Below are 23,101 nucleotides of genomic sequence, written 5' to 3' on the forward strand. Positions count from 1 at the left end.
CTTTTTGCTCTCTGGAGCCTTTCATACGTATGCATAGAAGTTATTGAGTATCCCAAAGAGCTTTTGTGGATTATATGTATCAATATTTACTTACATTAAAAGTTTAAAAAATCTTAAATGATTTATTAACTCACTTAAAGTACCATTAATAAACACATTACATATTACCACATTTTGAAACGATTAAAAATAATTTTTTTATATCTATATCAAAAGTTAGAAGAGTGTTTTTTTTTCTTTTTTTTTTTTTTTTACATTTTTGCAGACCTATTTACTGTATGGCTTCAAAGAAGACAGCTGGATTATCACATCTACCTCTGCATACAAGGTATTGCTATATGTTGCCTTGGTCGAAGAGTTGAAGAAAATCCAATCTTTCACAGATAAGTAGTTGCAAAGGGGGCCTTTAAATATATAATTGTGGATATTCTTCTCTCGTATTACATCAAAACCCAACAAGTAGTGGTTTCTCAAAGATTAGTTGCAACGTAGAGTCTGAAACCATATCAGTGAATTCTTTGTTCTCTGTTACATTAGAATCAACTGGTCCATCCTAAAATTTAATGGATCTTTTATCCAAACTTTGTGACTTTGTGACTTCATATACTGACCATTTGGAAAATATTGGTTAACTGAGTTATGTACATCTTCTAAATGCTGACATCATTTATTACTCAATATATATACATATTTGTATGTATCACACACACATATAAATAAACCACATTTGGCCGGGTATGGTGGCTCACACCTGTAATCCCAGCACTTTGGGAGGCTGAGGCAGGCAGATCACGAGGTCAGGAGATTGAGACCATCCTGGCTAACACTATGAAACCCCGTTTCTACTAAGAATACAAAAAAATTAATCATGTGTGGTGGCACATGCCTGTAGTCCCAGGTACTTGGGAGGCGGAGGCAGGAGAATCACTTGAACCCGGGAAGACAGAGGTTGCAGTGACCAGAGATCGTGCCACTGCACTTCAGCCTGGGCAACAGAGAGAGATTACATCTCAAAAACAAAACAAAACAAAACAAAACAAAACAAAAAAAGCAAAAAACCCCCACCACATTTGTTAATCTCACCACTGATCTCATCAGTAGTCTTCAAGTATTGGGAAGCTGTCAAAGTCATGGTGGCAGACACAAATTTTCCAAAGTTCATATTTTTACCTGAAAGTTCCAATTTTATTATGCTAACAATTTCTAGTTGTTTTCCTGGAAGTGAAAGGCTCACTTTGTTAATTTTTAGGAAAATGTATGCCGCATACTCGAATATAAGTATCCATAGTTTGGCCATCATTTGTTCTATGTTATTTGTTCATGGCGTTCATGAAAAAGTGGCTGTTTCAACTCACAACTCTAGCACACAAGTGCTTTTCCTTGAGAGAATCAGGGTTGAGGTTTAATAAAATGAATAATTCTCACTGCTTCATCAAGAACATTCCTAAGTGAGGCTCCTTTTCTTGAAAGAATACATTGTGAGCAATACGAGGACTGCTAGTGCAGTTTGACGCCACACATAGGTTCATGTCTCCAGTGGTTTTATCGACTACTGTTTTTGTGTCATCAGTGCAAATATCAGCACAGCGAGGAAAGTAAGGAGCCGGGAGTCTTGGTTTGTGGGCAGTTTCCTGTGGTGGGCAGTTCGGGGAATATTGTTCTGGAATTAGTTTTGATCTCATGGACCCCGCAAGGGGCCTTGGGGTCCCCCAGCTTCCCCTGGGCCACTCTTTGAGAACCACTGCCTTAGGTACTTGAGGATATGCATTATTTGAAGCAGGTGGGTGTGCTGGCTTGCTTTTCCTTTCCATTTCTTCTTTTGACACCTTTTAAAAGTGTGTCCTGTTTAAGTCTTTCTTTCTCTTTCTTTCTTTCTTTCTTTCTTTCTTTCTTTCTTTCTTTCTTTCTTTCTTTCTTTCTTTCTTTCTTTCTTTCTTTCTTTCTTTCTTTCTCTTTCTTTCTTTTTCTTCCTTTCTTCCTTTCATCCCTCCTTCCTTCCTTCCTCCTTCTCCTTCCTTCCTTCCTTCCTTCCTTCCTTCCTTCCTTCCTTCCTTCCTTCCTTCCTTCCTTCCTTCCTTCCTTCCCTCCTTCCTTCTTTATCTGGCAAATACTTATTGAGTTTCTAACATGAGTCAGCACTATGCCAGACACTACGCTAAGCCCCGAGACTACAGAGTAAAGTATAATTTCCACCTCTGTGAAGTTCACAACTGGAGGGAAGCTTAAGACAGAGGACAAAAAAAAAAAAAAAAAAAAAAAAAAAAAGTAAATATAAATAATGATATTATTAAAGGTAGGTAAAGAGATACACTTGAGAACTCTCTTGAGGAGGTTATAATTACAATTCATGACAGGTGCTAGAATGGAGAAGAGAGACTCTGAGACTCTACCAGTCCCGACTAGTCACGGAGCCCTTTCTGAAGATGCCAGGATGAAGTGGAGCCTCTGGCCGCAGGTGGGGAGCGAGGCTGGGCACTTGGGAAGGGTCCTGAGATGGTGAGAGGTAGGGCAGAGAGCACTGGGAGCCTGCTCTGCCAGTGTGGAGTGAGATGGCACTGGGGGCCGGATAATCCAGGACTTAGGAGGTCCTCTCGGGAGTCTGAGTTCACAGAATCAGAGGGATGACCCACACTGCTCTCTTCCTCCCTCCTGATGCCCTCGTCCCGGACAGCTCTCAGTCTGTTAGTCTTCAAGAATCTCTTGGTCTCTGGATGGGGCAGAGAATCTGGTGGTCCCCTTAGGCAGCCACCACCCAATCTCTCCTTGGGCTTCCCCTCCCTAAACCCCTCCAAAAAGGGGAACCGAGTCTCCTCAAGTCCTTGGTGCCCTGGATGCAAGCCCAGAAACCTTCTCATTTTGAGAGCTGTTCTACTCGGTTAGGATGGGCAGCCAGTTAAAGGCATGAAGAAACAGCATGCTGCCAGGCTGGTAAAATCGCCAGGGTCCCTACAGCACTGGTGCCAGGCTCCAGTTCTTGGTCTCCTTCATCTCTGTCTCTGGCTCTGCCCCACATTAACCCTTGCCCCAGGACAGAGCTTAGCAGCCCCTGCTCATCACATAGCTCCAGCCTGGGTCTGGGTGCATGACTAGGGTGAATGCCAGGTAGACCTGGTGCATGCAAGGGGCTCCATCCAGAGAGCGCTCCTGGGGAGCTGGGGCTGAGAGTGGGACTGCAGCTCACTGAGAGCAACTGTTCTGGATTCAGGGCACTTCCTCAGTGTCTAGGGAGGCTGCCCCATGAGAGGCTCTGCAGGTCCCCATGGAGACTGAACCCTACTGTGTTCTTGGAAAGTGTCATGCAGAGTTTCCTCTGTGAATATTCAAGGCCTGGAAGTTCAGGTTACAGAATGAGATTAGGTGACAACTGGAACATGGCCAGGAGCTGGAGATTCTTGGTTTGTGGTAGGCTTTCTGTGGTGGGTGGCAGCTTGATGCCAACGGTGGGGAGTGGCAGGCGGGAGGATGATGGGCAGACATGTAGGCTATTGGGGCGGAATTAGGCATCGTGAGCTGTTTCCTGAGATTGTACCTCCCAGTTTCTCTCTGTCCATCCTGACCCTGCTCATGATCCTGGTAAAAGGGGGTGTTGGTGAGTGACTTCAATCCACAGTCTTCAGACTCCCGGAGCAGATCTTCACAGGCAGGAAGTTTCTAGATATTGCAGACACAGCCATCAGGCCCTGCAGGCTTTCCCAGGTTGGGGCTGAGCATGAGCTCTCCGGAGTGTTGGGCAATCTTGCCCTTTCCCAGGGTGGAGCTACCTGAGCTTATTCACAGGGCGGGTCCCCAGGTGCTCTCAGCCTGAGTCTGGTCCCACTTGCATTTCTCCAGGTGCTGTGAAAGGAGCTGGCTCAGAGCCTTGGCCCTCTGTCTTCCCCTTTTCTTCCATCTTTAGTTAGGGATCCTGGGCTCTCCTCTTCTCTCTGGGAAGCTGGAGCCTGATTGCTTCATTCCCAGGGAGGGAGTGCCCTCTAGGGCCAGAGAGAGTTAAGGCTGGAGGAGAAGGCACCAGCTGGTGAAGGAGGGCAGGGCCTGGAGGCCAAGTCTGGAAGGGAAGGAGCTGCTGGCCAATGAGGGGCAAACTGACTGCACCCTGACCTACTGGGCTGGAACAGCACAGGACCCACAGGTATCTGTGAGTTGAGTGTGTGTTTCTTCTTTAGAAGCCCTCTTCCAGCAAAGGGACTGGAATCCACCAGAAAGGGTGTTAAGGGTTGGATTTCCTCTGTCCTAGAACTAGGAACCCTTGCTACTCCTATATTTCCCTCACCCAGCATATTCCCAGTGGGGAAGGGATTCTCTGCATCAGACCCATCCATATGAGTCTGGATTTCTCGGTTGTACCATTCTTGGATCTTACTTCCTTTGTCTATAAAAATGGGGGTTAACAGTCTTACATGACAGGATTAGGGTGAGGACTAATTAAATAAGACTGCATGTGCAAGTGTGTACACAGGCCTTGCACGCGGTGGGCACGTGATGAAATTCAGTTGCTTGGGTAATAATAGGACAGGGATGCTGAGCACCTGCTGTATGCTGGGGGCCCTGAGAAGTCTGAGCCAGGTGCTGACCCTCAGGAGGCCACAGGATGGTAGAGGAGGCGGACGGCACCCCCCGCAGTCAGGGTGGGGAATACTCTGCAAGTTGAGCATGGTCATATTAACAACTGTCAACATCTGTCTCAGGCTGCCATCCACACTCTCTGGGTTGGTGTCCTGGGATCACGTGGGGATGCTGCCGTGGCTTCTTGTCTTCTCTGCTCTGGGTCTCCAGGCCTGGGGTAAGTTTTCTTTCCCTGGGCCAAAGAGCAACCAAGAAGGGTGATCCTAAAGTCTTGTAATAGGAATTTAAAAAATACCTACTCTCTGTCTGAGCCTGAGGAGTTCAAGGCTGCGGTGAGCCGAGATCCCGCCATTGCACTCCAGCCTGGGTGGCCGAGCAAGAACTTGTCTCAAAAACAAACAAACAAACAAACACCTACTCTCTCTTGGCCAGGAATGGTGGCTCATGCTTGTAATCCCAGCACTTTGGGAGGCCGAGGCGGGTGGATCACGAGGTCAAGAGATTGAGACCATCCTGGCCAACATGGTGAAACCTCATCTCTACTAAAAATACAAAAATTAGCTGGGTGTGCCTCTAGTCCCAGCTACTCGGGAGGGAGGCTGAGGTGGGAGAATTGCTTGAAGCCGGGAGGTAGAGGCTGTAGTGAGCAGAGATCATGCCACTGCACTCCAGCCTGGGTGACAGAGCGAGAACTTGTCTCAAAAACAAAAACAAACAAACAAACAAACAAACAAACAAACAAACAACAACAGCAACAAAACAAACCTATTCTCTCTTGGCTGGGCATGGTGGCTCATGCCTGTAATCCCTGCACTTTGGGAGGCCGAGGTGGATGGATAATGAGGTCAAGAGATCAAAACCATCCTGGCCAACATGGTGAAACCCCATCTCTACTAAAAATACAAAAATTAGCTGGGCGTGGTGGTGCATGCCTGTAGTCCCAGCTACTCAGGAGGGAGGCATGAGAGAATCGCTTGAACCCGGGAGGCAGAGGTTTTAGTGAGCCAAGATTGCGCCACTGCACTCCAGTCTGGTGACAGAGTGAGAGTCGGTCTCAAACAAACAAACAAAAAACAAAACAACCCCCCCACCAAAATAAAAACCTACTCTCTCTTAAGGCGAAAGAATAGATTGTACGTCGAGCACAGAACTTGGAGCCTATAGACCTGGATTCAAGTCCTTGCTCTGCCTCTAGGAATGATTTTAAACAAGCAATTCAGCTCTATAACATTTTATTTTCCCACCTGAAAACTGAGATAGTTATGACTTCCTTAACTCACTGTGAGGATTAAATGAGATAATGCACCTGAAGATATAGCAATACGTGGGCAGTAAAAGCAGATAAACAGGAGCAAGGATTGCATTTGTATTATTATGATGTTAATCAGACTTTAACCTATGGCTTGGGTTTGTGCTTGTCAATAAGAGAAAGCTCCTTGCGGGTAAGGGTCTCAATCAACACACCCTGTCCATCCCCCATGGGCCTTCAGACAGGAGAATGGGCATAGCACATGTCCCTAAAATCAATCCTGGGGAAACTGGTCTGAGCCATGCAGGTAATTCTAACCCGTTCTCCACACACGCTTCCCCATTACTTCGGTAAAACAATGCACACAGGAGAGGACTTTGTGGTTTTGAAGTGTCTGAATATATTTCCACTTTTTTTTTTTTTTTTTTTTTTTTTTTTTTGCCAATCGTGTGTGTAGATACAGCTCATGAGAAAAAGATAACATTTCCAACTCCCTGCCTATCCCAGGGGATTGCCCAGAGTTGGCGTGAGAAGAAGCTATTGCCACTTGCTGCTATTAGAGGTGGCCCTCTGGTCAGCCCAGAGGGATTTCTTAGAGGGGGCTCTGGGATTTGAGGAGGCAGAGGGGCAGTGCAGAGGGGATGGCTGTTTCTATTCAGAGCTGGTCCCACCACGATGGCTGGTATTGGTGCTCTCTGATGCAAAATGGGATATTCCTTTGCAGGTGATTCCTCCTGGAACAAAACACAAGCTAAACAGGTATCAGAGGGGCTTCAGAACCCATTTGAGAACATCCCCCAGCTCACTGAAAAAGGTAAACTGGATCTGGATAGTAAGGGGGTTTGGGGACCAGCTGGGGTTTTTCATGTGATTGGAAATGTTTCTGAGGTCTGCAGAGCCACATGCGACTGGGAGGGGGCAAATGGGGTTGAGATGCAGAGAGCAGTACCAGTAAACCACCTGCATTAATTGCCCTAGGTCCTTGGAATGGAAGGCTGGTGCTGGAGGGCTAGAAAACCAGGAAGGAGGGAAACAGCCTCTTCAGACAGGGAGCCCCTGTGGAGGGAAACCCAAACCTTGCCCTCAGGGAGTCCTCAGACTGAGGGGGCAACACAGTCCCTGCTGGAGGCAGAAGATGCAGTCCCCTCAGGGAACACTCACAGCCACAGAGGAAATGATCAGAGAGCACATACTGAATGCTGAGGTGACACCAGGCCAGGCTGTTCAGGGCTTTCCCCACGGATAAGCAGGTGATGCTTCCTGAAGTGCAGAGCCTGGAACACAGCAGGGCAGGAACTGAGTAGGGGACATTCGGGGATGGGGAAACAAAGCATTAGGCTCCCTGGCCAGGTGCAGAGTCTGTGTTGGGGGTGAGTGTTGGAGAGGTGGGGTTGCAGAGGTAAGCAGGGCAGGTGTACCTGCCTGTTGAAGGCTTCCTTCTCAGGCTCTTCCACTACCATGAGGCCGACACAGCCCATGCCTGCATGTTCAGCTTGGCCTGCTAATGTGGTAGTGATGGGGCAGGTACACTGAGTGACGTCCCCAAGGCCTCCCCACAGATGTCTCCACACCGGTCTCTCGCAAGGCATGGGGGGCAGAAGCTGTTGGCTGCAGTATTCAGCTGACCACGCCAGTGAATGTCCTTGTTATACACCATGTCCCTGGACTGGAGTGTCACGACCAGAGAGTCTGCAGCCAGAGACTGCGGGAACTGCAGGCCCATCATATCCACAACAACAGCGGGTGTGACGTGGCCTACAAGTAAGAGGCTGGGTCTGGGTCCCAAGGCAAATGGTCAGTGTTGCTTCCCTGGGATGCTTCTCTTGTCCCTTCTCATCCCTTTTCCTCATTTTCTGGGTTGTGGTCCTATATGTTTTATAATGAATAAAATATTTAAAACCCTCATGAAACTCCCAATCCTTTGGATTTTTCTGTGAGGTACCTGTCTCTGAGAGCTCCCAGAAGGAAGCAAGGAAGGTTAAGTAATAACTATATTCTCTACCCTTCCCCAACCCTGGCTTACACAGCACACCACAGATTACATACATGAGGGCTTTAGTTCCCCCGACTGGTAGGCAGGTGTCACCATCTCTTTGCCCTGGGAGAGGGGCCCAAGGGAGGGAGGCTGATTAATTTGAGGTCACACATCTGTGGACTCATGGAGGCTAAACTGGCTCTCTTCATCCCTGGTGTGTTCCTCCACACCACACGCATAGGCTCCGGTCTCAGTGAGGCAACTGTCCATCAGTTGCTGTAATGATCTCTCTAGTAGTTCCTACTGGTGTCCATACCACATGCTTCTGGCTCACCTCTGACTTTGACTAGCTGTGGACAGTTCCTGAGTGTGGTGATGGCTTCCTGCCTCAAGTGTCCAACACATCTCTCTGCTTTCCTGCTTCAGACCTTCCCCCAGCCCCTGACGACAAAAGGGAGTAAATACCTTCGTGGGGGAGGGTGATTGGTGTGTAGCTTCCTCAACCCTAGCCCTTCTGAGAGGCAGTTCTAAAGCGCATGTACACAGCTCCTGGGAAGGCCAAAGGGTGGGGTGGAGCTGTGGGTGGCCCCTGTGAGTCAGCCCAATTTCACACACTTTGCTGGCTTTCTTCCTTCTGTCTCACTCTCCTCACCCTGGCTTCTGGGATCCTTCAAGAATTGAAGACAGAGGAAAGAAACATGAAAGGCGGCTTGACAGTCGAGGGCAGGTTTATTTCAGAGAAAACAAAACTGAGAGAGGCTTCTGGCCAAGTTAGGTCAGAGTCCACTCTCTTACAGACTAAGAGTTTTTAAGGATTCAGGGTGGGAGAGTTTATTAGAGGCTTGGACTGCTTCTGTGTCTTTGTTGTGCTTATCTGGGAGGGAGAGTTGTGTGTCTGTTCCCATACATCCTTCTTCAGCTGCAGGCATACTCCCACCACCCCCCAGTCTGCTTTTAGCTTCCATATCTTAGTGCACCTGCAGGGAAAGGAACGTGCTCATTAAGGCCCACTGTTTTACTGGGGCCAGTTGTATGAGGGTGAAGTTTGGCAGTTACCCAAGAGACTCCCCCCCGCCCCCCCTCCCCCGGTGCCTGAGCTGTCTTATCTGTGTTTTACTGTCTGCTCTTTCTGGCTGCTTGTTGTTAGAAGAGAAGTGATTTCCTTGAAATACATGAGGCTAGAAAGGGAGCTGGAACTTAAAGTGGTGGTGTTTGTCCGAGATGATGGTGCTCCTGCTCTGTCAGGTCCCTTTGCAAATAAAGTGCCTGCATCCTCGTCCTTGTCTCAGGAGCTACTTCTTGGTAAGTCTATGTAGGACAGTTACTTGACAGGGAGAAATAGAATGAACAGCTCTGCATGGATCACACAGACAGCACACACTTTGGAGGAGGTAGGAGAGCCATGTTTAAGGAATTGTGGAAGACAGAAGACCCTTCCATTGTGTAGTCAGGTCAGTGTTAGTTACGGTGGAACCTCTAGGACCTCTTCTCCTGAGCGTGTAGAATGATTTATGGTAAAACTGCAGCCTCTGAAAAGGGAAGGAGGTAGGGAGTGTGAGAGTGGTTCCTTCTGAATTCTAAGGACTAGTATAAATGACTTGTTCTTTCCAGCGTCTGGGAAGAGTTCGTGCAATTTCCTTTTAGTGAACACGGCTTCAGCCCTTCTCCATTTTGAGGCTGGGTAAGTGGTTTCCCCTCTGAGGAATGTCCTACAGTGCCAGCCATGAAACCAGTATTATCTTGCTCCATAGCTTCCTGGTTGGGGATGATGGCAGGGTGTATGAAGGTGTTGGCTGGAACGTCCAAGGAGTGCACACCCAAGGCTACAACAACATCTCCCTGGGCTTTGCCTTCTTCGGCACTAAGAAAGGTAACAGTTATCACAGCTGACCTTCTCCAAAGAATTCTCTAATCCTTTGTCTCAGGAGCCACTTCATGGGAAGTAGTTGTCTGCTACTCTGCTGTCTTCTTATCCTTCTCACACTTCTCTGAAGACCCACTCTCTCTTGGAATTCTCTTCTTCCTCTATTTCCAGGAAATGATGTTGTGAAGGGTCTCTTCCTACTAGCCTGGTGTCCTTCTCAACCCCTGTAAACAGGCTCCTCTTCCTCTAGCCATCTCGATGGCTAACCAGTCGTCTCTCTGCAAGCTTATCTGGGCTTCAGTTCTCTCCTCTACGTCGATGACTATCACATCCTCTTGAGCTCTGACCATTCTGTGACTGTGGGCCATGCTTTCCAAGTTCCTGCCAGGCACCTCTTCCTTTCATCTCTTACTACTAGATTTTCTATGTATTTCTGAAAAAAAAAAAAAAAAAAACAACAACTCTGAGTCCCCTAATCTCTGACTCTCTTTCACTTCTTTCTGGGCTATTGCTCCAAGGCCCCTTGCCACATGCATCCTAACATACGTACTCCAGGACCATTCCTTTGAATTTGTGCACCCTTTCCTGTTAACAGAGATCTTGCATACCTAGTTTCTCATTTTCCTCTCCCAGTACCCTTTGAGATAGTCCAGGTAGATTTAATAACCCCTGTTGTGCAGAGGTGCAGCCTGGGATTCAGAGAGGTCGATGACTCCAAGTGGCACAGCTAGAAGGAGAGGAATCAGAACATGATCCGTATCTTTTATCTCCAACTCCTGGGTGGTTTCCCCAGCGTTCCAGATGACTCCGTGTTTATCTTGTTTTTGCTTTTGTTTTCATGACTACTCATTTCCATTTGTTGTTAACTTGGGATCTTGAGCATGTTACTTCTTGGAGCCTCAAGTTCCTCTTCACAAATAATGCAGTTAATAATAGCATCTCTCAGAGGTTTGTGCTGAGGATTAAATGAGTTATTGTAGGCAGAGTCTGGCACATACCTGGAGGGGTCCTCTTCTGATGAGAAACCCTGGCCTGGCCTGGCGGGTGCTGCTGAGCTTGGTGCTGCTTCTGAGCTCTTTCATGGAGAGAGGGGGTGAAGTTTGGCAGGTATTTGGGATGGAAAAGGACTTCATTTTGAGTCACTGAGAGATCTTTCCAGGCAGATCCTTCTCAGCCTCTCCAACTGGGGCCATAACCTGTTCCCTTTTCTTCCTCTCCATCAGCTGTGCAGGGGCTGGCAGAACATCTCCTCCTCCCCCAAGAGATACCCTGAAACTCAGGCTGGGTGGAGGTTTCCCACAGATTTCTCTCTTCCAGGCCACAGTCCCAGCCCTGCTGCCCTGTCAGCCATGGAAAACCTAATCTCCTATGCTGTCCAGAAGGGCCACCTGTCATCCAGCTATGTTCAGCCACTTCTTGTGAAAGGTGAGAACTGCCTGGCCCCTCGACAGAAGGCGAGCCTGAAGAAAGGTAAGACCTTCAACCCTACTGGGCCTGCCGCTGGGTTCACCCCAACTAACTTGCAAACACCATTGGGAGTGACCTTTTCAGTAGGGCTCATGAGATTCCTTCTGGTAGGCAACTGGCCACCCAACTCTCTGAACTCTTGGGGCTGGCAAATCTTGAGAGGAAACCTGCAGGCCACCTCTTTATCCCCCAGATTCCTCATATGAAAGAGCCATAGCATTATCTCTGGTGTCATATATGCACACTCCTTTCTTCCATCACTCAACAAGCATTTATTGAACACCTTCTAGACTCTGAAAATATACGAAGGAATGAAAAGCAAAAGTCCCTGGCCTCATGAAGTTTCAGTCTAGAGGGCAGAGACAGTCAATAAGCAAATAAATAAGTGACGTTTTTGGTACATTACACGGAGAAAAGTGCAAGGGAGGAAACAATGGAAAGGGACTGGATGTATTTATACACATATTTATACATTGATGTGTTTACACATGAACACACACACACTGACACACATTTCTGAATACAAAAACCAAAACAACACTAATAGACTGAAGTGGCGCAGAAAACTTAGACCACTGCTTATACAGACTTTAAAGAAAGAACTCAACATAATTCAGATAATAAAAGGTGGATACTAGTTTGGGTTTGACAAGCAGCAACATCAAAAACAGTAAATTTAATAAGCACTTTCAGCCTTTTCTTGAGCTTAATCAAGATTGAAAGAAGATTCATCTCTTATGTTAAAGCCTTAGTAAATTTGATCTCTGGTGCCATCTGTCAATATACATGATCGCTTACACTGACAGAGAGTTTCATGGATTACAAATGACTCAAAGACATATTCTTAGAATAAAATGTCCATGTCCCACTGTGGGATACTGTCTGCTCTCAAGTCCCACTGTTTGGGTCAGGGTGGGAGACCCAGAAGGGTTTGGGAAGTTGAGGGCCCTGAGCATTATGTCAGCCTACAGTGGAGAAGCGGCTGGCATGGATGGGGAAGATGAACCCTCTGTGGTTTCTTGCCCCACCTCAGCTTGCCCCAGCATTGTCCCACGGTCTGCGTGGGGGGCCAGGGAGACCCACTGTCTCAGGATGACCCTCCCAGCGAAGTATGGCATCATTATCCACACTGCCGGGAGGACCTGCAACATTTCCGATGAGTGCCGCTTGCTGGTCCGGGACATCCAGTCTTTCTACATAGACAAGCTCAAGTCGTGCGACATTGGGTATAAGTAAGTGGGTCTGGGTACTGTGGGCTTCTCTTCCCTTGGGGGCAGAAACAGAACCTTTGAAAGGAAGAGGAAAGGGAACTAATATTAACTGGGTGGTCACCATAGGAGAGGCACTGTGTGGGTAACCAAATGGATTCATCACACGACCCTGCATGGGTCTTACTTAGGAGATAGCCAAGGGGGTAGTCATTTGCCCAAACATGTTCTCAAGACGTGTACCTACTAAAGGTAGTAAACTGGCATGATAGATGCTAAAACTCTGCCAAAAAGTCACCGGAGGAAGCAGTGCGCATGCAAGACTGTGGTACCTGTGGAAAAGATAATTGAAAGATTGTGCTTTGTTTGTGTAACCACCACCTACTACTCAGAGGCTGGGGCTCTGCTGCTCACTTTGCCACAACCTGAAGCGGTTCCCCCTCAGGGTAGACTCATGCTGCTTCTCTGCTTCTAGAAACCACCAACCTCCTTGGGAAGAATATCCTTCCTGTCTGAAGGCCGGGGAGAGACCAGACACTATCTTCTGATTTCTGTAATGCTAAGGTCTGTGATTCTTTAACAAGGAACACACCGACCTAAGTGCAAGAGTAAACATTTCTTTTTTTTCCCCATTAAACATTATCTTAAAGGGTCTCAAAATCCTGTGATACATTTCTGATCAAGATGTTTCCATTAAAAAGTACTGATTTTAAAAACTGCCGCACAAACACACAAAACAAATAGTCCACAAAACAAATAATCCACAAAACAAGTAGAAATTTCTTGAAGGATGCTTTCAGAGCTTGCAGATAAGACATCCGGGGTTAGACCCCATGTAATGTCCCATCAGGAAAAATCACATTAAATTTTAAATCTCAGGAAAGGCTACTGCTCGCCCATTTGGCATATTTATGCACATTCATAGAAGGAGCCCTTAACTCTAGGGCCATTTTTGGCTTAGCGATGAATTTACCATCGCTTGGTACATGATTCTGAGCTGACTGTCTTTCCCCTCTTTGGTCTCCCTGTTCTCTGTCCCCATTTTAGTATCTTTTCAAGATAGGAGAAAACTTTCCCTCCAACATCTATGACGTATCAGAACCTATCAAGTGCTTTGCTAGGTCCCACCATACAGGATTACTTGCAGCGTAGCTGTCTTTAATGAGAGTGGATAGTTGAAAATTGACTGTAAATTTGGAAAGCCTACATTGGAAAGTGGTGGAGGCTGAGGGGAGGTCCTTTCCCTTTTTCCATTCAGGTCTCAGAGGGTAGTTGCCTGTCCCTTGACTCGGACCTTGTATTGTATCCTCTTCTATTATAGCATTATGACAGTGTCATTTTCTTTCCTTGAGGTGCTCTGTGGTCGGGATGACACACTCCCTGCCTCATAGATTACAATTCACAGAACATGTAACTGAATGTGTACTCTGCGTGGCACAAGGCTATCATCTGGGGGTGCCATTGGATGTGCCTCATAGATATGGTTCTTGCCTGAATGGAGCCAATGCTTTAGTGAGGAAGAAAATAATTCAAACAAATAAGTTCTAGTAGGGTAGGTTAAACATTATGATAGGGGACACGTGAAGGGTAGACGGGAGGCTTAGGATGCCAGGAAAATGGGAGTGAAGGAAGCAATCTCTGTGGGAGCATCAGATTAGCTGGGGCCTCACAGGTGAGTGGGAGGAGGAAGCAGGAAGAGTGATTCAGGAAGAGGGAAAGGGCTCCGTGGAAAGGACTGAATTCCAGCCTGAGAAAGGTGCCTTTAGGCAGCTGAGAGAAGTTCATCGGCATAAATATAGATGTCAAAGAGGGGTGTGGGAGAGCTGATGCTGGGGAGGCAGACAGGGTACATGTCAGAAGGATCTTGTAACTTAAGCTAGGGTGTGTGCACTCAGTGCTGAGGGACTGAAAACAGGGTTTTGACACAGTAAGATTTGTATTTTAGAAAGACTAGTCTGGCTACCCTTTAGGAATAGATTGGATGGGAAAGGGTGGAATTGGAGGCAGTGAGATCTGAGGACTGTGCAGCAATCCAGGCAGGATTAAGTGGTGACATCCCTGTGATGGTAGCAGAGGTCACAGAGAGAAGTGGAGGAATTTCAGAGGTCAGCGGAGGTTAATGGTTAGTGACCAGGGCTCAGGGCAGATCAGGGAGTGTAGTTGGGAGACATCATTGACAAGCCTGGGTTAATGAGTGGATGAAGTGGGTGGGCTGATGCCTGTATTCCTGGCTGGGGCCAGTGGGTGTGTGACCATGCCTTTCATCAAGATGGGGATCCCAGAAAGGGGAACAGGTGAGGAAGAAGATGGGTCCAGTTGTGACCATGTGGACTTTCATGGATGGCAACTGAAGCCAAGGAAGTGGATGGGTTAGTCCTGTGTCGAGTAAGAGGAGAAGAGGGCTTAGGATAGCATCCTGAGGAACCCCACATTTAAGGAAAGAGTGCAGGAAGATGAGCTGTGGAGGGAGAGCAGCTGGAGAAGAAAGCAAGAGAATGTGGTATGATGGAAGCTAAGGGAAGAGAATGTTTGGAGAAGTCAAGAGGGGTGGCAGAGTCAAACTTACAGAGAGATCAAGTCAGGAAAGATTGGGGAAGTTTACGTTGTACTTAATGGTAAGGAGATCCTGGGTCACCTTGGGGGAAACTACTTTCTTGGTGAGAAGGAGAAAAGGCGTAGGGATTGAAAGCTGTCATTCTCTTTTTTCTTATTGACTGTGAGCTACTTAGGGGCTGCAGTGGTGTGCTGGAGTCAAGTGGACTCGTGCCAGCTCATGAGAGCTGATTGTTAGAGATTCTGGAATTTTGGGAGCTGGTTGTTGTTAAATTGTTGGTCACCTGAAATCTGCTATAGTGAGAGGTTTACACCACAGAAATCAGTATATGCTGTAAACTGGGATTCCCTCTCCTTACTCTGCCTTCCTCATTCCCCCTGGGCTAGTTTACCAGCACTCCATTGGCAAGGACTCTGTCTTGTTTCTGTAACCCAGTGCTTAGAATCCAATAGATAATCAAAGTCTGAAGCAGTAAAGACATGAATAAATTAATACATGAAAGAGAGAAACAATTCCAGAGTTTCATGCTGGTCTCCATCTCCCCTTGTGGTCCTCTAGCTTCCTGGTGGGCCAGGACGGCGCCATTTATGAAGGGGTGGGCTGGAATGTCCAAGGCTCCTCCACCCCTGGCTACGAAGACATTGCCCTGGGCATTACCTTCATGGGCACCTTCACAGGTAAGTGGATGCTTTGGGCAGTAGGGTCATTGCATGGTATTTGAAAGAGAGCATCTGACATGGAAGACAAAGTCTCAGTCTCAAGTGTCATTTTAGTGCCTACATATGCTTGATTGACCCAGCTTCCAATCCAACATTTGACTCAGCTGAGTGTGACCAGAGGTAATCCCCAGACATAATGCTTACCCTACATCTACCCTTCTTTGCACCCAGCCAAATGTCTCTTTCTTCCAGTATGTAAGGAACATGCAAAGCAAGGGGAAAAGATCTTTGTGCTTATTTTTAGCTCATCTTGGTCAGCAGATGCATCCTCTCTTGGTTACCATGACAACAATGTAGAGACACTTTGCCTTATATGCCAAAGCCACAGTGAGCCCCAGTCTTTGCAATGAGAGTTCACACTGAGAATTGTCATGGCTCAGAGCTCTATTTCACTTTTTTTTTTCATTTTTATAGATTTAGGGGCTCCATGGATATATTGTGCTACATGGATCTATTACACAGTGGTGAAGTCTGGGCTTTCAGTGTACCCATCACCTGAGTAGTGTACGTGGTACCCATTAAATAACATCTTGTCTCTAATCCTGCTTTCACCTTCCCACCTTTTGAAGTCTCTGATGTCTATTATTGTACTCTGTGTGCCAATGTGTACCCATTGTTTAGCTTTCACTTATAAGTGAGAATATGTAGTTTTTCATTTTCTGTTTTTGAGTCATTTCCCTTAGGAATATGGCCTCTATTTCCGCTTATGTTGCTATAAAAGACATGATTTCATTTTTCTTTTTTTTTGAGATGGAGTCTTGCTCTGTTACCCAGGCTGGAATGCAATGTGCAGTTTTGGCTCAACGCAACCTCTGCCTCTTGGGTTCAAGTGGTTCTTCAGCCTCAGCCTCCCAAGTAGCTAGGACTACAGGCGTATGCCACCACATCTGGCTAATTTTTGTATTTTTAGTAGAGACAGGCTTTCATCATGTTGGCCAGATTGGTCTCGAACTCCTGACCTCGTGATCCATCCATCTCGGCTTCCCAAAGTGAGCCATTGCACCATGATTTCATTTTTTAGTGGCTGAATAGTATTCCACGGTGTACACACACACAAACACAACCCACATTTTCTTTATTCATTCATCCATTGATGGACATTGAAGTTGATTCAGTGCCTTTGCTATTATGAATAGTGTTGAGATAAACATATGAGTGCAAATGTCTTTTTGATACAATGATTTCTTTTTCTTTGGGGTGATACTCTTTGGATTGCTGAATCAAATGGCTATTTTATTTTTAGCTCATTGATAAATCTCCATAGAGGTTGTACTAATCTACATTCTCATCAATAGTGTGTAAGCATTCCCTTTTCTCTGCATCCTCAGCAACATCTGTTATTTTTTGACTGATTTATTTATTTATTTATAGAGACAGAATCTTGCTCTGTTGCCAGGCTGGAGTGCAGTGGCGTGATTTCGGCGGCTCACTGCAACCTCCACCTCCTGGGTTCAAGCAATTCTCCTGCCTCAGCCTCCTGAGTAGCTAGGACTACAGGTGCACGCCACCATGCCCAGCTAATTTTTTTGTATTTTTTAGTGGAGATGGGGTTTCACCGTGTTAGCTAGGATGGCCTCAATCTCTGTCAATCGGACTGGTGTAAGATGGTTTCTCATTGTGATTTTAATTTGCATTTCTCTGATGATTAGTAATGTTGAGCATTTTTTCATGGTTTTTGGCTGCTAGCATGTCTTCTTTTGAAAAATATCTGTCCATGCCCTTTCCTCACTTTTTAATGAGCTGATTTTTTTCCCTAAGTTGTTTGAGTTCCTTGTAGATTCCGGATATTAGCTCTTTGTCAGATGCATAGGTTGCCAACATTTTCTTCCATTCTGTAGGTTGTCTGTTTACTCTGTTGATTATTTCTTTTGCTGTGAAGAAACGTTTCAGTTTAATTACGTCCCGTTTGTCTTTTTTAAATTTTTGTTGCATTTGCTTTTGAGGACTTAGTCATAGATGCGTTGCCTAGGCCGATTTCCAGAAGAGTTTTTTCCTAGGTTTTCTTCAAAGATTTTTATAGTTTGAGATCTTACATTTAAGTCTTCAATCCATGTTGAGTTAATGTTTGTATACAGTGAGATATGTGGGTCTAGTTTCATTCTTCTGCATGTGACTATCCAATTTTCTCAGCACCACTTATTCAATAGGGTGTCCTTTCCCTGGTGTATGTTTTTGTCAACTTTGTCAAAGATCAGTTGAGTAGCTATGTGGCTTTATTTCTGGGTTCTCTATTCTGTTCCATTGATCTGTGTATCTGTTTTTATACCAGTACCATGCTAGTTGGTTACTATAGTCTTGTAGTATAACTTGAAGTCAGGCAATATGATACCTCCAGCTTTATTCTTTTTACTTAGAATTGCTTTGGCTATTTGGGTTCTTTCTTAGTTCCACATGAATTATAGAATAGTTTTTTTCAAATTCTGTGAAAAATGATGTTTGTAATTTGATAGGAACTGTGCTGAATCTGTAAATTACTTTGGGCAGTATGGTCATTTTAATGACATTGATCCTTCAAATCCATAAGCATGGGATGTCTTTTCATTTGTTTGTGCCATTTACAATTTTTTTTTTTTGAGACGGACTCTTACTCTGTTGCCCAGGCTGGAGTGCAGTGGCACAATCTCAGCTCACTGCAAGCTCCGTCTCCAAGGTTTACGCCATTTTCCTGCCTCAGCCTCCTGAGTAGCTGGGACTGCAGGCACCTGCCACCACGCCCAGCTAATTTTTTTTGTATTTTTTAGTGGAGACGGGGTTTCACCGTGTTAGCCAGGATGGTCTCGATCTCCTGACCTCATGATCCACCCGTCTTGGCCTCCCAAAGTGCTGAGATTACAGGCATGAGCCACCGCACCCAGCATACAATTTTTTTCATCAGTGTTGTGTAATTCTTCTTGTAGAGCTCTTCCACCTCCTTGGTTAAATGTATTCCTAGTATATGTGTGTGTGTGTGTGCGTATATACACACACACACATATATGTATTCCTACTGTGTGTATGTATATACATATATACACACAAAGAATACATATATATACTAGGAATACATATATATACATACAAACATATACATATATACAAATATATACACACCTATATATAACACATATAGGTGTGTATCTCTATAGGTGTATCTATCTATCTATATCTATCTATATGTAGCTATTGTATATGGAATTGAGTTCTTGATTTGGTTCTTAGCTTGATTGTTATTGGTGTATAGAAATGCTACTGATTTTTGTACATTGATTTTGTATCTTGAAACTATTGAAATCATTTATTAAATATAGGAATCTTTTGGAGGAGCCTTGAGGGTATTGTAGGTGTAAGATTATATCATCAGTGAACTGAGATGTTTTGACTTCCTTTTTTCCAATTTGGGTGCCTTTTATTTCTCTCTCTTGCGTGATTGTTTTATTCAATACTGTGTTGAATAGGAGTGGTGAAAGCGGGCATCCTTGTCTTTTTCCAGTTCTTAGGGGGAATGTTTTTAACTTTTTACCATTCAGTATGATGTTGATTGTGATTTTATCATATATAGATTTATTATTCTGAGGTATGTTCTTTTGATGTCTAGTTTGTTGAGAGTTTTTATCATGAAGTAATGTTGGATTTAATTGAATGCTTTTTCTGCATCAAAACTATTATATATTTTTGTTTTAATTCTGCTTATGTGGTGAATCACATTTCTTTATTTGCATATGTTGAACCATCTCTGCTTCCCAGGAATAAAGCCCACTTGATTGTGGGAATTAACTTTTTGATGTGTTGTTGGATTTAGTTTGCTAGTTTTTTGTTGTGAACTTTTGCATCGATATCCATCAGGGATATTGGCCTGCAGTTTTGGTTGTTATTGTGTCCTTACCTGGCGCTGGTATCAGAGGGGCTTTGTAGATGAGTTGGGGAGGATTCCCTCCTCTTCAATTTTTGGGAACAGTTTTTGTAGGGTTGGTATTCTTCCTTTTACATCTGGTAGAATTCGGCTGTGAATCCATCTGGTCCTGGGCTTTTTGTTGTTGGGAGATTCTTTTTTAAATTACTGATTTAGTTGAATTATTTATTTCTTCCTGGTTCAGTCTTGGGATATTGTATGCTTCCAGGAATTTATCCATTTCCTCTAGGTTTTTTAGTTTGTGTGCATGGAGATGCTCATAGTAATCTCTGACAATCTTTTGTTATTTCTGTGATATCAACTGTAATGTGACCTTTATCATTTCTGATTGTGGATATTCTAATCTTATCTCTTTGTTTCTTGGTTAATCTAGCTCGTGGTCTGTGAGTTCTGTTTATCTTTTCAAATAACCAACTTTTTGTTTCATTGATCCTTTCTATTTCTTTTTTGGTCTCAATACTATTTAGTTCTGCTGTTTTTTGTTATTTGTTTTGCTAGTTTTGGGTTTTGTTTGTTCTTGCTTTTCCAGTTTTTTTGGGATGTGACATTAGGTTGTTAATTTGAGACTTTTCTATCTTTCTGACAGAGGCATTTGATGCTATAACATTCCATCTGATCACTGTTTTTTGTTGTATCCCAGAGGTTTTGGTATGTTGTGTCTCTATTTTCATTCCTTTCAAAAAATCTTCAACTTTGGCCTTAATTTTATCATTTACCCAATGACCATTCAGGAGCAGGCTGTTTAATTTCCATGTATTTGTATAGTTTTGAGAGTTAATTGATATTGATTTCTAGTTTTCTTCCACTGTAGTCCAACAAGATACTTGATATGATTTTAATTTTTAAAAAATTTATTGAGGCTTGCTTTGTGGCCTAGTATATGGTCTGTTTTTGAGAATGTTCCATGTGCAGAAGAGATGAATATATATTCTGCCATTGTTGACTAGAAAGTTCTGTAAATGTCTGCTAGGTCTGTTTGGCCTAGAGTCCAATTTAAGTCTAGAGTTTCTTTGTTGATTTTCTGCCTTGATGATCTGTCTAGTGCTGTCAGGGGGGTGTTGAAGTTCCCTACTACTGTTATATCGCCATTCATCTCTTTTCTTAGGTCTAGCAGTATTTATTTTATGAACGTGGGTGCTCTCGTGTTGGGTGCATACGTATTTAGGATTGTTATATCTTCTTATTGAATTGACCCCTGTATCATTACATAATGAACTTCCTTTTTTTTTTTTTTTTTAACTGTTTTGACTTAAAGTCTGTTTTACTTGATATAGTGTAGCAACTCCTGTTCCTTTTTGGTTTCCATTTAAATGGAATATCTTTCTCCACCCTTGATTTTGAGTCTGTAAATGTCTTTACCAGTTAGGGGGTTTCTTGTAAGCAGCATATGGTTGCATTTTGTGTTTTTATTCATTCTGTCAGCCTATATTTTTTAAGTGAAGCATTTAGTTCATTTATGTTTAAGGTTAATATTGATATGTGAGGATTTATTCCTGTCATAATGCTAATGGCTATCCAGTTGCTTTGCAGTCTCGATTGAGTAATTGCTTTATAAGTCCTGTGAGTTTTATACTTTCAAATGTTTTTATGATAGTGTGTATTGTCCTTTAGTTTCCATGCGTAGAACTTCTTTGAGCATTTCTTATAGGATCAGCCTAGTGGTGACAGATTCCCTTAGCATTTTCTTGTTTAGGAAACACTTTATTTCTCCTTAAAAATATGGAATGCTTCACGAATTTGCATGCCATCGTACCTCAGGGGCCACACTAATCTTCTCTATATCATTTCAGTTTTAATGTATGTCCTACCAAAGTGAGAACAACTCAAAGCTTTTAATCGGTTTGTTTAGACTCAAGGATCTTTCACTGAACCTCTGAAAAGATGAGGCCATGTCACTGGGACTGATTCAGTGACATGGCCCATACTAAAACGGGCATTGGATCAGGGGATGGGGTGAACCAGGACTGTGACTTGATACTCGGCTGAGCATTCAGCTAGACATGAAAGGGTACAGGCAGCATATGTGTGATTAAATCAAGTTTCTCAACCTCAGTACAATTGACATTTTGGCTCAGATAATTCATTGTTGTAGGGGGCTGTCCTGTCCTAGGATGTTTAGCAGTATCCTTGGCTTCTACCAACTAGCATTCCCCTGCATCCCAGTTTTCACAACCAAAAATATCTCATGACATTGCCAAATGTCCTCTGGGGGGCTAAATTGCATCCTTATAAAGAACTACCAGGCTAAACTTTTGCAGTGGATAAAAGCTTTGTATATCCCCAGAAGAATATATTATCCCAGGCTTGTCTCTTTTGATTCAGGAAAACTTTGGCACTAAGAAATCTTGACCTTGTTTTTTTGCCTGTCTCTAGGGAGGCTGCCGACAGTGGAATATATTAGCTTTGTGATGAGGGTGGGTTCTGGGAATATGTTCTATCTTGCAGAGTGCCCTGTAATCCTGTGGACAATGGGCTGCTGTGTTTTGCAGGTACACCACCAAATGCTGCAGCACTAGAGGCAGCCCAAGACCTGATCCAGTGTGCCATGGTCAAGGGGTACCTGACTCCCAACTACCTGCTGGTGGGCCACAGTGATGTGGCCCAAACCTTGTCTCCTGGGCAGGCTTTGTACAACATCATCAGCACCTGGCCTCATTTCAAACACTGAGAGAAGCCCCAGGTCCTTCTGAGACTGCTCTCCCTCCCCTGTCAGGTCTCTCTTGTCCTCACCATCCACCTTGGCTCAACACCTTGTGTCCTCCTCCTCTGCCATCCCATCCTGTGCTTCCTTTTTGAGGTTGGGATGATCATGCCCTCTCCTGCCAACATCCTCCAAGGGCCTACAAACCTCATAGCTGGACATTCACAGTCCTCCGAGTCTGAGTCCAGACTTCTTCTCTCCTTACCTTCCTCTCACCTGGAAACCCAACTCCTCAGCCAGGTGAGACAAGGTACCGGTTCTTGTTTCATTTCTCTCTCTCTCTCTCTTTCTCTCTCTCTCTCTCCTTCTCTCTCTCTCTCTCTCCATGCCCCTCTGCCAGGTGAGCCTTCCCCTGGTGTCTGCCTGGCAGCCCCCACCTCCCACCTATCACCCCTCACCCATAACTCAGGTCAATGAGACCACTCTTCTTTCTTACACATAAACTTGTATATATTTGGATGCAGCCCTTATTTAAGGGCTGTCATTATTTATAGATATGTCTATCCTTGCCACTTGGTTGTGAGTTTCTCCGGGGGAAGAACTGTGTTTTATTCATCTGTATGTCCTCTGTTTCTCAGCAGTGTCTGAAATTTAATAGGTTCTACTGATATTTATTCAATAAGTGGATGAATAAATGAATGAAGAGATCCAAATTCATGTTCACCTTGCCAATTCATTACATTATCCCCTATTTGGAGAATAACTTTCTGGACAGTGCCCCCATACCACCAGCATTTTCTGCATTTCTGTTCCCTCCCAGTCCAAGAGCCATAAGATCTATATGGTACCAGCATCTGTGTAAGAGGAAGCAAAGAGAAACAACAGAGTGTCTGGTGGACATGAGAACCTAAAATAACCAAGATAATTTTACCTCAAATTTTTGACAGCTTAGCATCTAAAATCAAGAGGCCT

At 44.6% G+C, this 23,101-nt stretch overlaps 1 protein-coding gene and 1 non-coding gene across 2 annotated transcripts; one reads left to right on the plus strand and one right to left on the minus strand.

The window, feature by feature from the left end:
* The first annotated feature begins 297 nt into the window (after positions 1-297).
* PGLYRP4 (peptidoglycan recognition protein 4) lies at positions 298-22,842 on the plus strand. The gene is made up of 11 exons (XM_010381146.2): positions 298-328; positions 2,355-2,455; positions 3,832-4,129; positions 4,686-4,780; positions 6,537-6,626; positions 7,372-7,573; positions 9,539-9,657; positions 10,969-11,121; positions 12,152-12,350; positions 15,439-15,557; positions 21,978-22,842. Exons 4-11 carry the CDS (start codon positions 4,732-4,734, stop codon positions 22,154-22,156), a joined length of 1,110 nt encoding a protein of 369 aa, XP_010379448.1. The 5' UTR covers positions 298-328; positions 2,355-2,455; positions 3,832-4,129; positions 4,686-4,731; the 3' UTR covers positions 22,157-22,842.
* On the minus strand, positions 21,202-21,308 carry LOC115899369. Its single transcript, XR_004059094.1, has one exon. It is a non-coding gene; the product is annotated as a U6 spliceosomal RNA (small nuclear RNA).
* Positions 22,843-23,101: the final 259 nt, after the last annotated feature.

The sequence above is a fragment of the Rhinopithecus roxellana genome, chromosome 8 (assembly GCF_007565055.1).
Source record: "Rhinopithecus roxellana isolate Shanxi Qingling chromosome 8, ASM756505v1, whole genome shotgun sequence".
Lineage (NCBI taxonomy): Eukaryota > Metazoa > Chordata > Mammalia > Primates > Cercopithecidae > Rhinopithecus > Rhinopithecus roxellana.